The sequence below is a fragment of the Lathyrus oleraceus genome, chromosome 6 (genome assembly GCF_024323335.1).
Source record: "Lathyrus oleraceus cultivar Zhongwan6 chromosome 6, CAAS_Psat_ZW6_1.0, whole genome shotgun sequence".
Taxonomy (NCBI): Eukaryota; Viridiplantae; Streptophyta; class Magnoliopsida; order Fabales; family Fabaceae; genus Lathyrus; species Lathyrus oleraceus.
The window spans coordinates 159,418,682-159,431,600 of NC_066584.1; the positions used below are offsets into that span (position 1 = coordinate 159,418,682).

General features: G+C 32.5%; 1 protein-coding gene and 1 pseudogene across 1 annotated transcript; both read right to left on the bottom strand.

Annotated features, from left to right (window-relative positions):
* Window positions 1-3,067: 3,067 nt before the first annotated feature.
* On the bottom strand, window positions 3,068-4,608 carry LOC127097893 (geraniol 8-hydroxylase-like; annotated as a pseudogene).
* A 5,850-nt stretch (window positions 4,609-10,458) lies between these two features.
* On the bottom strand, window positions 10,459-12,138 carry LOC127097674 (geraniol 8-hydroxylase). Its single transcript, XM_051036168.1, has 2 exons — window positions 11,234-12,138; window positions 10,459-11,120 (listed from the first exon to the last, which is right to left on the bottom strand). Exons 1-2 carry the CDS (start codon window positions 12,122-12,124, stop codon window positions 10,548-10,550), a joined length of 1,464 nt encoding a protein of 487 aa, XP_050892125.1. The 5' UTR covers window positions 12,125-12,138; the 3' UTR covers window positions 10,459-10,547.
* Between the last annotated feature and the right edge of the window lie 781 nt (window positions 12,139-12,919).

Consider the following 12,919-nt stretch of genomic DNA (forward strand, 5'->3'; position numbering starts at 1 on the left):
TTGCTAATAAGTTTGACTTTTGCAGGTGCTTTAGTTGCTTAAGTTCTTTGAACTTGCTTGCTTGCTTTGCTATTTAGCATTTGCTTTGAGGTATAAACCTTTCTTCTTCATGTAGTCTGGAGACCCGGTCTGTTATTTGACCGGGCAAACTGTCTGAAGTCCTCCTTAAGAGGCAATGCCTGTGTTTGTTTATATTTGTCATAAGCAGGAAAAGTCCTTCAAGTAAGGCAATTGGTGGAAGGTAGGGATAAGCAATCTATCCCCCACTATTCAGTGTGTCCTCTCTTTGCTCCCATTACATGGTTGAAGCATTGAGATAAATACCCAAGATCCAATCGAGTCAATAATGTGGAGAGAGTTCCTACTTTCTGAACTCCCACACTTTCTTTGATGCTCTCTCTGATTTGAGATAGAAGCAATGAGGCACACCCCTCATCTCCTTTTCATCTGCTTCACCTGAGCCCCTCAATGGCCAGGTTAAGAGCAACCTTTACCCATTACAGTGGACTTTTAAAGTCAAACCCTCTTGTGTGAGCCCCCAATTGTTTGGCTATAGAGTGTGCTGTTTGATATTCATTGCTTGATTGATTGCTTCATATGCACTTGTTTGCTTATATGTTATGCATTTATCATCATCATCAATTGCCATTAGTGCATGATCATATCATTTGTCTGTGAGACTTTTGTTATTGTTGTTTGCCCATTGAGGACAATTGTAAGTCCATTGCTTTGGCATTTGTTCCTGTGATATGGAAGTGAGTTGTAAGACCATCATCTTGGCCACTCATCTTATCTTTGCTTAATGCATCTGTGTGTATGTGAGGATACAGTTATAAGTCCCTGTAAGTTGGCATCTGTTGTCCTGTGATCATAATTTGATCTGTTTGACTTGTATGTGAGGTTGCAGTTATAAGTCCCTGTAAGTTGGCATCTGTTTTCCTGTGATCATAGTTTGTTTCTCTGTTTGTGTGAGAGGTTGCAATTATAAGTCCCTGTAAGTTGGCATTTGCATTCCTGTGATCATGTTGTTGCTTTTGTTCTTGTATGTGAGGATCCATTGTAAGTCCCTGTGATGTGGCATTGGATTTCCTGTGAGCATACTGTGGAGTTAACCTAAGTCCAGATAGATTGGCAGTTGACTTCCATAGTTCATCTTTGTTTTTTTTCTTTTTCTTTTGAGGAGATTAGTGTAAGTCCATTGAGTGGCATCTGATATCCGTTTCTGTTTTAGGAGACTGGTGTAAATCCATTTATTGGTATCCGGTATCCGCTTTTATTTCTTTGCCTGTGGAGATTAGTGTAAGACCATTGAGTGGCTTCTGACATCCCGTTTTGTTTTAGGAGATTGGTATAAGACCATTGATTGGCATCCGATATCCGCTTTTGCTTGCTTTGCTTGTTTGTTATTATTAATTTCCATTCCAAAGGACACACTTGAATCATCTGCTATATGATTTCAAGAAGTGAACCTTCTAAGAAGTTTTACTTTCCATCTCCATCCATTCATCATTCATTATGTCCTAGACTTTTTCACACTTTATTTTTTTAAACTTGACATAAGTGTTGTGCAAACATCTTCATGTTTTCAAAATCTAAAAACCTGGACCTCAAGTCCTTGACTCTTTTTTCAAACTCCATTTCATAATACTTATTTGAATTGATCTTAATTATACTTTGACTTCATTTTCATAATCATAATCAGTAACTTCACTCATTCACTTGTTTTGGCTTTGTCCATTAATCTTTTCATACATGAGCTATAGGTTTGATTTATCTTAGTGGTTGATGTTAATCTCACCTTCTGTCTTTAGTGATTGAATTGTAAGCCTTCCTTGCCTATTATAGGGTTAACCCCTCCCTGGCAAGTTGAAGCTTTTCTCACATGGTGGACGTTGTTGTTTGTATAAGGTTGAGTTTTCTCCCGTGGATAACGTAAGACCTAGGGTTTGTGTTTAAAATTGAACCTAACCCACTTTTGGAAATCTTTTAGCCGAACTACGGCGTTCTGATCCTTACCTTTGATGGAAGGTACGTAGGCAACGGGTTCATCCGTTCGAACCCAATAACAATAAAAATGTATATTCTTTTCTCATCATCCCAATCATGTTTGCACAATCTTTATGTCATAACAAATAATAATTTTTGCATAACAAGTGTGAAAAGGGCTCCCTAGGAGTACCTAGGACGTAGTGGGTGCCTAACACCTTCCCATTGCGTAATTTACCCCTTACCCAGAATCTCTGATCTTTTTATTAGTTTTCTACGTGTAAAACTTCTTAGGCTTTTGTTCGCTTTTTAGCCAATCCTTTGGATAAATAAAAGTGCGGTGGCGACTCGAAAATTTCAATGTATCTCATAGCTTATGATTTAATCAATAGATCATATAGCGACGAATACACCGCTACATGGGTAAAATATTTTAATATGATTTTATTATATCTTATTCTTGAATAATAGTCAAGCTTATGATCAGATGTTTCTTAGATAAAATTTGAGAGGACTCAAAACACCTTGAAATTGTGAAAGAAATGAGAAATGAGTGAACATGAGAGTTTTTTTTATTAAAAAGAAAGAGTTTAGCCACTTAATCTTAACTAAACCTGATTACCCGTTAATTTTATCATTTACGGTACATACATTTCTCTAACTACTACTTAGATTTTCTTTATCTTGATGTCTCTCTTATTTCTATCTTCTTCCAAGTTACTTGAGGAGAATCAATTATTCAAGCATGTCAGAGTTTAATGATATGAAAAATAATTATTTTAATGCTTAATTTTGTAGGAATATTTGATAATTTTAGTTTATTTTTAGATTTTTTTATAGTACCTTTAATTGAAATTTGGTTTTAGGGAGTAAAATGTGAATTTGAGGTTGCTCTGAAACAAAGTGTAAGGTGGAAATATTGAATTTGAGGTCCTAATAAATTAAAACAAGCAATAAATAAAGAAAAACAAAAAGCAACATGATATATACGAATGATCAAAATAATACACAAATATTTTTTATTTTGTCACAATGAATGAATGTTCCTTATACAAATAAAGAAAAGGTACTTAAATGTTTGTTACACTTTATTTACTCTGATAGGAATAACTCGTAATGGTAGATCAATGTCTCTATCTCCATTTTCCTTTTTCAAATCGAAGGAATTAATCAATGATCCTAATATCATATATAACATTCGTATAGCAAGTGGCATGCCAGGACATATTCTTCTCCCACTACCAAATGGTGTCAACCGAAAATTTTGGCCCTTGAAATTAATTTCTAACCCAAAAATCTTTCAGGAAAAAACGTATTTGGATTATCCCAAATGCTAGGATTCCTTCCCATGGCACATTCGTTAACTAGAACATGTGAACCTTGTGGGATAGTGTATCCACAAATTTTTATATCTATCCTAGCTTTCCTTGGTAGTGAAAGTGGAGCAGATGGATGCAAATGTAATGTTTCTTTTACTACTGCTTGCAAATATGGGAGTCTAGTAATATCTGATTCCTGATCTTTTTTAACTTTTGACATTACATGTGGATTGTGAACCAGTTCAGCCATGGCTCGTTCTATTGTGTAGGAAGTTGTATCAGTCCCCGCGACAAATAAATCCTATAACAAAGTAAAAAAATGAAATATATAAATATTTCTTTCAAAAAATAATAATATAAATATGTAATAAAAAAAAGATAAATAATAAAAAGGTGGTTTAAATTTTTTTACCAGAAATAAATGTTTAATCTTTGTGTTGTCCATTATTTGACCATTCTCGTTAGAGATGTTGAGAAGCATGTCTAACATGTCATCATTTGGAACATTATTTTTCTCTTCTCTTAACTTCAATCTTTTGGTAATATAGGAATCAATGATTTGTAACAATTTTTCAAGATAAGTAGTTGATGTTCCTTTAATACCTTGTGGACAAAACATATGTAAAATGGAAAAAAAATCAACTAAGTTTGGTGTTCCTATGACTCTCACAAGATTTTCAATTATGTCTTTATACTCATCAGTTTCACCAGCAGAATTAGCAAAATCGATAGAAAAAAAAGTGTTTGACAAAAATTTCAATGAGGTCTTAAAAGTAGCTCTTTCAATATCTATTGCTTCACCCGTTATACTGCTTCTATCAATATCACATAGAAATTCTTGAAGCTTGTTACACCTAAGTTGATAGCTAGCATCAAGTGTTTTACTGGAAAAGAAATCGTTTTTGCATATTTTCTTAAGATCTCTCCAAAGATCTGAACCTGGCAAGAAGGGTGAGCTAAAATACTGATGATCAAGAACTGCTACAACTTAAGGAATTGTTCGGTCTGAGCAGAAGAGATCATGAGTTTGAAGTACTTCTTGTGCTAACTATGGTGATGAAATGATAATGGTTGTTATCTGGCCTAACTTCAAATACATGATCGGACCATATATTTTGGAAAATTTAGCTAACAAGTGTTGTGGTTTTATTTTTCCTAATTCAACAACATTTCACATAAGGGTAAGAAGTGAAGGCCCTGGTGGAAGGTTGATATGTTTTTTGGTTCTACTAAATAGTGTTATAGCAATGTGTGATAAAAAGAGGAGGAACGTTGTGGTTGCAAAATACATTTCAGAATTCATCTTATTTTATGAAATGTTATTGCTTGTTAATATTACTCATTGTTAAACTAACTCATTTCATATCATGTATCTTAGTCGAAATCAATAGTCAAAACATGTGTATGAAAGTTTGGAGATATTATAGGTCGTGTGTGGACTTAGTGAAATTTGACCTATTTTCAAGTGACTTTTCCCCAACTTTCAAAGATCATAACTTCTTCAATTTTCAACATATGAGGTTGATCCTTTTTGCACAATGTCACTTGTGATTCCCTCTACAAGTTTGCTTCAAGGATCAAGGTCAGATTATGCTTGGAAGAGCATGAAATTCATTGAATCATTACAGGTCATTTTCAACCATGAAACACTCGAATTTTTCTAAGTTATATGATCAGTTTTTCATGCCAACTTCAACATGATATAACTTTATGCTCAAGCATCCAAATGCAACATTTCTTTGCACATTGTAATCTTGACCATGATATTAACAAATTGCAAAAAGAATGGAATCAAAAGGCCTCCTGAGTAGCATGCCCCATTGGGTTGAACATGGTGACTTGTAACTGAAGAAATTACCATTGCCCGAATTTTGAGCTTCATTAATCTCAATTCAAAGCCAAATTAACATGTGTTTTGGACCTAAACATGTTTAAACAAGTCTTCAGAAGTTAATTGAACCTTGAAACGCATCATTTGGCTGAGTTTTGGGAGCTTCAAGTCACACTTTTCTCACACTCGGATCAAATTTGTTTTTTTACGAATTCTACATCATTCCACACGTATTGGGATCCCATCACATTTCCTATAAATAGAGAAAGCTACTGCATTCATTTCCAAGATTTTGAGAGCCAAGAAATCCCTGCTGCAACTTGAAATTTTTCCAAAAAATTCAACTATCGTGTTTTGAGTTTCAGTTTGTTTCAATCCAATTTCTTGATTCCATTAGCATCTTCGACATCCTCTGAAACTTTTGCAACAATTCCCAAGCTCTAAGACCTTCTGAAGTGCTCTAACCAGATTGAGCTTCATCAACTTCTGATCACCATCTGGACAAGGTAGTTCTAAGCATCATTTAAACTCAAATAAGTTACCACAATGTAGTCCTTAACTCTCTGATGCTTTCTCATAACTTATATGGTCTTGATTGATCGTGTTTATCATTTAATTTTATTTTTCGTGGCTTGCTTGCTTCTGAAACTTCTCTGAAATTCTCTTTGCTCGATTTAGATAAATGAATTTGGAGCATAAGGTTGAATTCGAGATAAGAAGAAGATTACAATGGTGGTGGTCTCGTGTTCTGAATTTACTAAACGATAAAGCTCCAGTGAAAGCTCATCGGAGAAGATGACCGGAGTGTTCCAGGTCGTCTGAGTTTGGCTAGACACGTTGGACATTTGAAATATTCTGATTGGTTGTATTTGAATTGGATTTTGTGTGTTGCTTGCAGTGTGTTCCATCGTGCTCTCTAACGTGAGGAGTGTTGGATCTACCACGTCAATTAATAAGGCATGATCCAACGCTCTGTGTTCTTTCTGATTTTAATTAAATTTCTTTTATTATTTTTAATTACTTTTTCTTTAAAAATTCATAGTAATTTCATTTTTATCCAAAAAATTCCTAAAAAATTTCTAAATTTCTCTTTTATGTTTCTTCATCTGATTTTTATTTTTCACATGTTATTTAATTGATTTTCTATTTTTCATGAATTTTCTCTTTTCTCCTTTGTTTTAATTGGTTTAAAAATACTTTTCTGCATTTTTAAAATCTGGAAAAATTATTACATGTTACTTATTTTATTTCCAACCTTCCAAATTTTTTTTGACCATTTATTTGGTGTTTTAAAGGATTGATGGATTTTTCATTTTATTTCTATTTTAAAATTCATTAAAAAAATACTTTTGGTGCATTTTATTTCATTTAATTGCATTTTATATTTGTGTGACCTTTATGAACTTCTGTTGGCCTTGAATCATGATGGTTTGGATCATGAGTCTTATCAAACTCAATGGATCTTGGGTGTTGATGGGGTGAAAACCCTAATCCGCCAAAATGGATGATTGATTTTGATGAGGACTTGATCAATTTTTTTATCCAATTTGGGTGTGACTTCTCTTGTCTCCTTCTACTTCATCTCCTTTTTTCCCTTTGATCAATTGGATGATTTATGTCCACCTTGTTCATGATGTGTGGATTGGTACTTAATGAACTTTCATCATTTCAAATCTACCTTCTAAGTGATCATGGATCATTTAAGGTATTTTAGATTGATGCATAAGTTTGTCCTAAGTGTCATGAAGTTTGAATTGAAGTAATTGACCATCCTCCTAGCCTTTGTGCTTGATCATTCACTCTTTTCTTTTTTGTGTGGCATAACTTTAGGAGAATGATTTACATATCATTTCTCTAGCATGTATTAACATAAACATTATTATTGACCGACCTCAGATAGTTGTGACTTCTACATAAGTCAAATTACGATTGCTTAACATATCTCTAAATTTGTCCCAAAAGCAAAGATATTTTTATAAGAGAGATTTTAAGTCTCCTACTCCTCATGGTATTGTATGAAAATATTGCTCATTTTCCATTTGTGAGAGCTAGTGACATACTTGTTGATTTCATCCAAGTTGGAGTCCTTCTCATAAATGATGTATATGTTCATATTTCCATGCTTGTGAGTGAATAGTTGAGTGTTCTCCAAAAAATGACTAAACCATCCTTCATTATAATTTCTAACCTCATTTACTAACATTTTATTTGTATTAACTTTTATTTCCAAGTCATTTACTTTATACTTTATTTTATGTCATTTACTTTATACTTTATGCTTAGTATTTCATGTCATATTGTTTGTGATTATGTCATTTATTCTTTGTCCATTTGGACTTTACTTTCATATCCTTGTAAATAAAACACTAATAAGAAAAAAAACTGAAAAAGAAACTTAGTTATCCTGATTCATGAACTTGTGGTTACTATCCTTAACATCATTGTGGAGTTATGAACTTATAATTAGGACCTTGACCTTTGCTTTGGAACTTGTGGTTTGAGACCTTAGAATCCATCTGGTACCTTTGACTTGAGACTACCTTTTGAAGACTTGGTTGAGTTACTTTGGTTTCATCTGATACATGGACTTTATTTGCTTATTCGGCTTGTTTGAGGCTTAATCCGAAGGAGGCAATTCTTGCTTGACTTATGTCATAAAGTTTGTTATATCTTGGTTAGATCTTTCCTCCATAACTTTTACTTTATGCTCTAGGGTAGTCTCTTCTTCTCCTCAGCTTCTTTAATTTTCAAAATCTTCTCTCTTTTTCAAAACCTTCTTTTTTTTTAAACTTGAACCACTTTCCCAATAAATCTTGACTTTTGTCAAGATATTTTCAAAACCTTTTCCTAATAAATGCTAATCCATCTTAAGCATACTCATACTAATTTAAAAAAAAAATTAAAAATGCATAACTCACTCAAATCATTTTTCCCTTTGTGCACTTTTTCCTTTTAAAATTTTTCTCAAAGCTTAGACATAAGTCATTTCTATAGTTGAGATATAATTCTCATATCTCCATAGTATTGATGATAATTCTTTTCCATGTAAGCGAGCTAGTGGCATACTTGTTGATCCTTATCCAAGTTGGAGTCCTTCTCATGATGATGCAAAGTTCTCATACTTGTGGGTGACTAGTTGAGTATTCTCCTCAAAATGAGAAAATATTTTTTCATAAAAAATGAATCAAAACAAACATATTTTTATTTTTACCACGGCTTACGAGGTTTTGATCCTCCGTTGCACTTTGTTGGTACGTAGGCATGAGACTCCAAAAGATCTTGGCAAACACAAAAATCATAAAAAAATATTTATTTTCCCATCTCTCCAATCTTTTGCAAACAATACCCATTTTTCAAACCAAAAGGCACATTTTCAAAGAGGTTCCAATGTTATACCATGTATGTTTAGGGTGTTAATACCTTCCCTTTGCATAATTAACCCTCAGACCCTTATCTCTTTTACTAGTTTTGTTTTAATACTTCTTTGGGTTTTGTTCGTACTTTTTCCCTTTTCCTTTGGAAACAATAAAAGCGCGGTGGAGACTCTTGCTTTGTGAGTTAAGCTAATCGATAGTTTAACCTCAAAAAATTTACCGTTACACCTGGTATGCAGCACTGAATAGCAGTAAAGTGTGTAATGCGCTACCTGAAGAGAACAAGAGACATCGTGCTCACTTATCGAAAGTCAGATAACTTAGAGATCATTGGGTATTTTGACTCAGATTTTACAGGATGTCCGGATAATAGACGATCCACATCTGGATACATCTTTCTCTTGGCTGGAGGAGCCGTCTTCTGGAAGTCTTCTAAATAGACTTTAATGGCTCCATCCACCATGGCAGTAGACTTTATGGCTTGCTTTGAGGCATCAAATCATACAATCTAGCTGCGGAACTTTGTCACAAGCCTACACATTGTTAGGAGAATTGAAAGGACCTTGAGGATTTATTGTGACGATAGTACAACTGTGCTATACTCCAAAAATAATATGAGTTCTACAAAATCAAAATTTATTGATATCAAATATCTTATTGTGAAAGAAAGAGTTCAGGAAAAGCAAAATTTAATAGAACATATAAGGACAGACTTAATGCTAGCTGATCCACTAACCAAAGTTTTGACAACTAAGACTTTTCATGGGCATTTTGGTCACATGAGTCTTGGTTTTGAGATTTCCTTTGATTAGTGGAAGTTTTTTCCTCATTTTTCTATGTTCTATGTTTTGGTTTTATTTTAGTACAAACTTTATGTTATGTTTAATTTTCCGCAGAAATAAAAAAAAATTATGACGTACTATTGTTATAACAATATCAAGTTTTTTTGTTATGTACAAATATTGTAATTTTGAATTGCACATAAGGAACTTCAGTTTGATCTCACTAATGATTCCAGTAGGACTAGTTGGAAATATGCATGATTTAGAGATCACATTGCATGAATTTTTTATACCACTGATCCATATAGTCTATGTCATCAAAAACACTGATCCATATTAATCATATTAGCTATTTCATCAATTAAGTTCCTTAAATAATTAAGTGATCAAATTGAGTTAAAAGACTAATTAGATTTTATTTAGAAATTATTTAATTAATTAAATAATTGGGTATGATCTCAAATATGAGTGAATGTGATGACCCATTTGGGAATAATGAGAACCCTAATTGATCATCACACTATATATAGGATATGGTCCCCCAATATACCGTACACAAGCAAATTACCTATTCTCCTCGTTTGAAGAGAACTTGAGGCATAAGGAGTACCGGTTGAGGAAGAACCATAAAAACCATCAATTTCTGGATTTTAGGATTACCGTCAAAGGAAAATTTCTCAATGGATTCAGGTATTCTATAATCAATTTGTTGATCCTATAATTTTACACATGCTTGTATGACTGTTTTAATTCCGCATAAAATATATGTCATAGTATGTTGAGCATGAGCATGTATATGTATATATGACTTGATTTAAAAATCTAACTGATGTCTCTCTTATTTCTATCTTCTTTCAAATTACTTGAGGAGAAGTAACTATTCAAACATGTGAGAGTTTAATGATATAAAAATAATTGTGTTAATGCTTAATTTTGTAGGAATATTTGATAGTTTTAGTTTATTTTTAGATGCTTTATACTACTTTAAATTGAAATTTGGTTTTAGGGAGAAAAATTTGAATTTGAGGTGGGTCTGAAATAAAGTATAAGATGAAAATATTGAATTTGGGGCCATAACAATTTTGAAACAAACAATAAATAAATAAAAACAAAAAACAACATGATAGGGCAGTGTAAGGGTAAAAGAGGCTTGTTGCATGTACGAATAATCAAGATAATAAGAAAATATTTTTTATTTTGTCACAATGAATGAATGTGCCTTATACAACTAAAAAAAAAGGTACCCAATTGTTTCTTACACTTTATTTACTCTAATAGGAATAGCTCGCAATGGTTGATCAATGTCTCTATCTCCACTTTCCTTTTTCCAATCAAAGGAGTTAATCAATGATCCTAACATCGTATGCAACATTTGTATAGCAAGTGGCATGCCAGGACACATTCTTCTCCCACTACCAAATGGTGTCAATTGAAAATTTTGGCCCTTGAAATTAATTTCTGACCCAAGAAATCTTTCAGGAAAAAACGTATTTGGATTATCCCAAATGCTAGGATTTCTTCCCATGGCCCATTCATTAACTAGAACTTGTGAACCTTGTGGAATAGTGTATCCACAAATTTTTACATCTATCCTAGCTTTTCTTGGTAGTAAAAGTGGAGCAGATGGATGCAAACGTAATGTTTCTTTTACTACTGCTTGCAAATATGGGAGTCTAGTAATGTCTGATTCCTCAACTGAATTTCCTATACCAATTATTTGTCCAAGCTCTTCTTTAACTTTTGACATTACATGTGGATTGTGAACTAGTTCAGCCATGGCGCGTTCTATTGTGTAGGAAGTTGTATCAGTCCCAGCGACGAATAAATCCTATAACAAAGTAAAAAAAATGAAATATAAATATTTTTTTCAAAAAATTATAATATAAACATGTAATAATAAAAAAAAGATATATAATAAAAAGGTTGTGGAGAAATATTTACCAGAAATAAATGTTTAATCTTTGTGTTGTCCATCATTTGACCATTCTCTTGAGAGATGTTGAGCAGCATGTCTAACATGTCATCATTTGGAACATGATTTTTCTCTTCTCTTAACTTCAACCTTTTGGTAATATAGGAATCAATGATTTGTAACAACTTTTCAAGATAAGTAGCTGATATTCCTTTAATACCTTGTGGATCAAACATACTTAAAACGGGAAAAAAATCAACTAAGTTTGGTGTTCCTATGACTCTCACAAGATTTTCAATTATATCTTTATATTCATCAGTTTCACCAGCAGAATTAGCAAAATCCATAGAGAAAAAAGTGTTTGACAAAAAGTTCAATGAAGTCTTAAAAGCAACTCTTCCAATATCTATTGCTTCACCCGTTATACTGCTTCTATCAATATCGCATAAAAATTCTTGAAGCTTGTTACACCTAAGTTGATAGCTAGCATCAAGAGTTTTGTTGGAAAACAAATGGTTTTTGCATATTTTTTTAAGATCTCTCCAAAGATCTGAAGCTGGCAAGAATGGTAAACTAAAATGTTGATGATCAAGTACTGCTACAGCTTGAGGAATTGTTCGGTCTGAGAGGAAGAGATCATGGGTTTGAAGTACTTCTTGTGCTAACTCTGGTGATGAAATGATAATGGTTGTTATTTGACCTAACTTCAAATACATTATTGGACCATATATTTTGGAAAATTTGGTTAACAAGTGTTGTGGTTTTATTTTTCCTAATTCAAAAACATTTCGCATAAGGGTAAGAAGTGAAGGCCCCGGTGGAAGATTGATATGTTTTTTGGTTCTACTAAATAGTGTTATAGCAATGTATGATAAAAAGAGGAGGAACATTGTGGTTGCAAAATACATTTCAGAATTCATCTTATCTTATGAAATGCTATAACTTGTTAATATTACTCACTATGAAACTAACTCATTTATATATACTCATATCATGTATCTTAGTCAAAACATGTGCATGGAAATATGTCATGGCAGGCGCTGGCTAGGTTGGTTGGTAAATATTGAACATTGTTCAAATTAACAAGTCAAGCAAGACAAATGTTTGACTGTAAGAGTATGGGTTAGCATTAACTAATAATAGCATATAGAATTAAACTACTTCTTTATTCATGTGATTGCACCTAATATGGCAAAATATTGGGATATTTTAACAAGTTTTCAAAAGATTGAATAACCTCAAGGGATGGCTAAAAACAAATTTAATACTATCAAAGGTGGCGCTGTATAGAGTCAAAAAAGGAAGGGACTGGAATTCTATGTATAAATAAATTAATAATGATTTTCAAATGTCAACATTTCATATATTGCGGCAAACAAAATAATATAATTAGATTACTAGTTTTCGGCAAGGTAGTCAAAACTAAATTGAACATTAAATTTTAAGATTATACCATATTTGAAGGTTGAACTGATTATAAAGATTTATTTATATAATAATAATAATAATAATATATCAGAATAACTATATAAATATTTAATAATATATTTGTTTTTATAATCGTTTATATATTTAAATTTTTAATTCTTTTTATCCAAATATCTCATTTTTAAAAATAAATATCCAAATTAATTCATTTTTCCACTTATTTTCCAGAATAACTCATTTAGACGTCACTCAAATTGGCGCATGTGTACAACACATAAAAGGATGCA

What these genes read in the sequence shown, in the direction of transcription:
- LOC127097674 (XM_051036168.1), bottom strand. Translation starts at nt 12,124, where the DNA reads ATGAATTCTGAAATGTATTTTGCAACCACAATGTTCCTCCTCTTTTTA. An exon ending in AGATTAAACATTTATTTCTG is followed by an intron (nt 11,121 to 11,233) that starts GTAAATATTTCT and finishes ACTTTGTTATAG; the next exon opens with GATTTATTCGTCGCTGGGAC.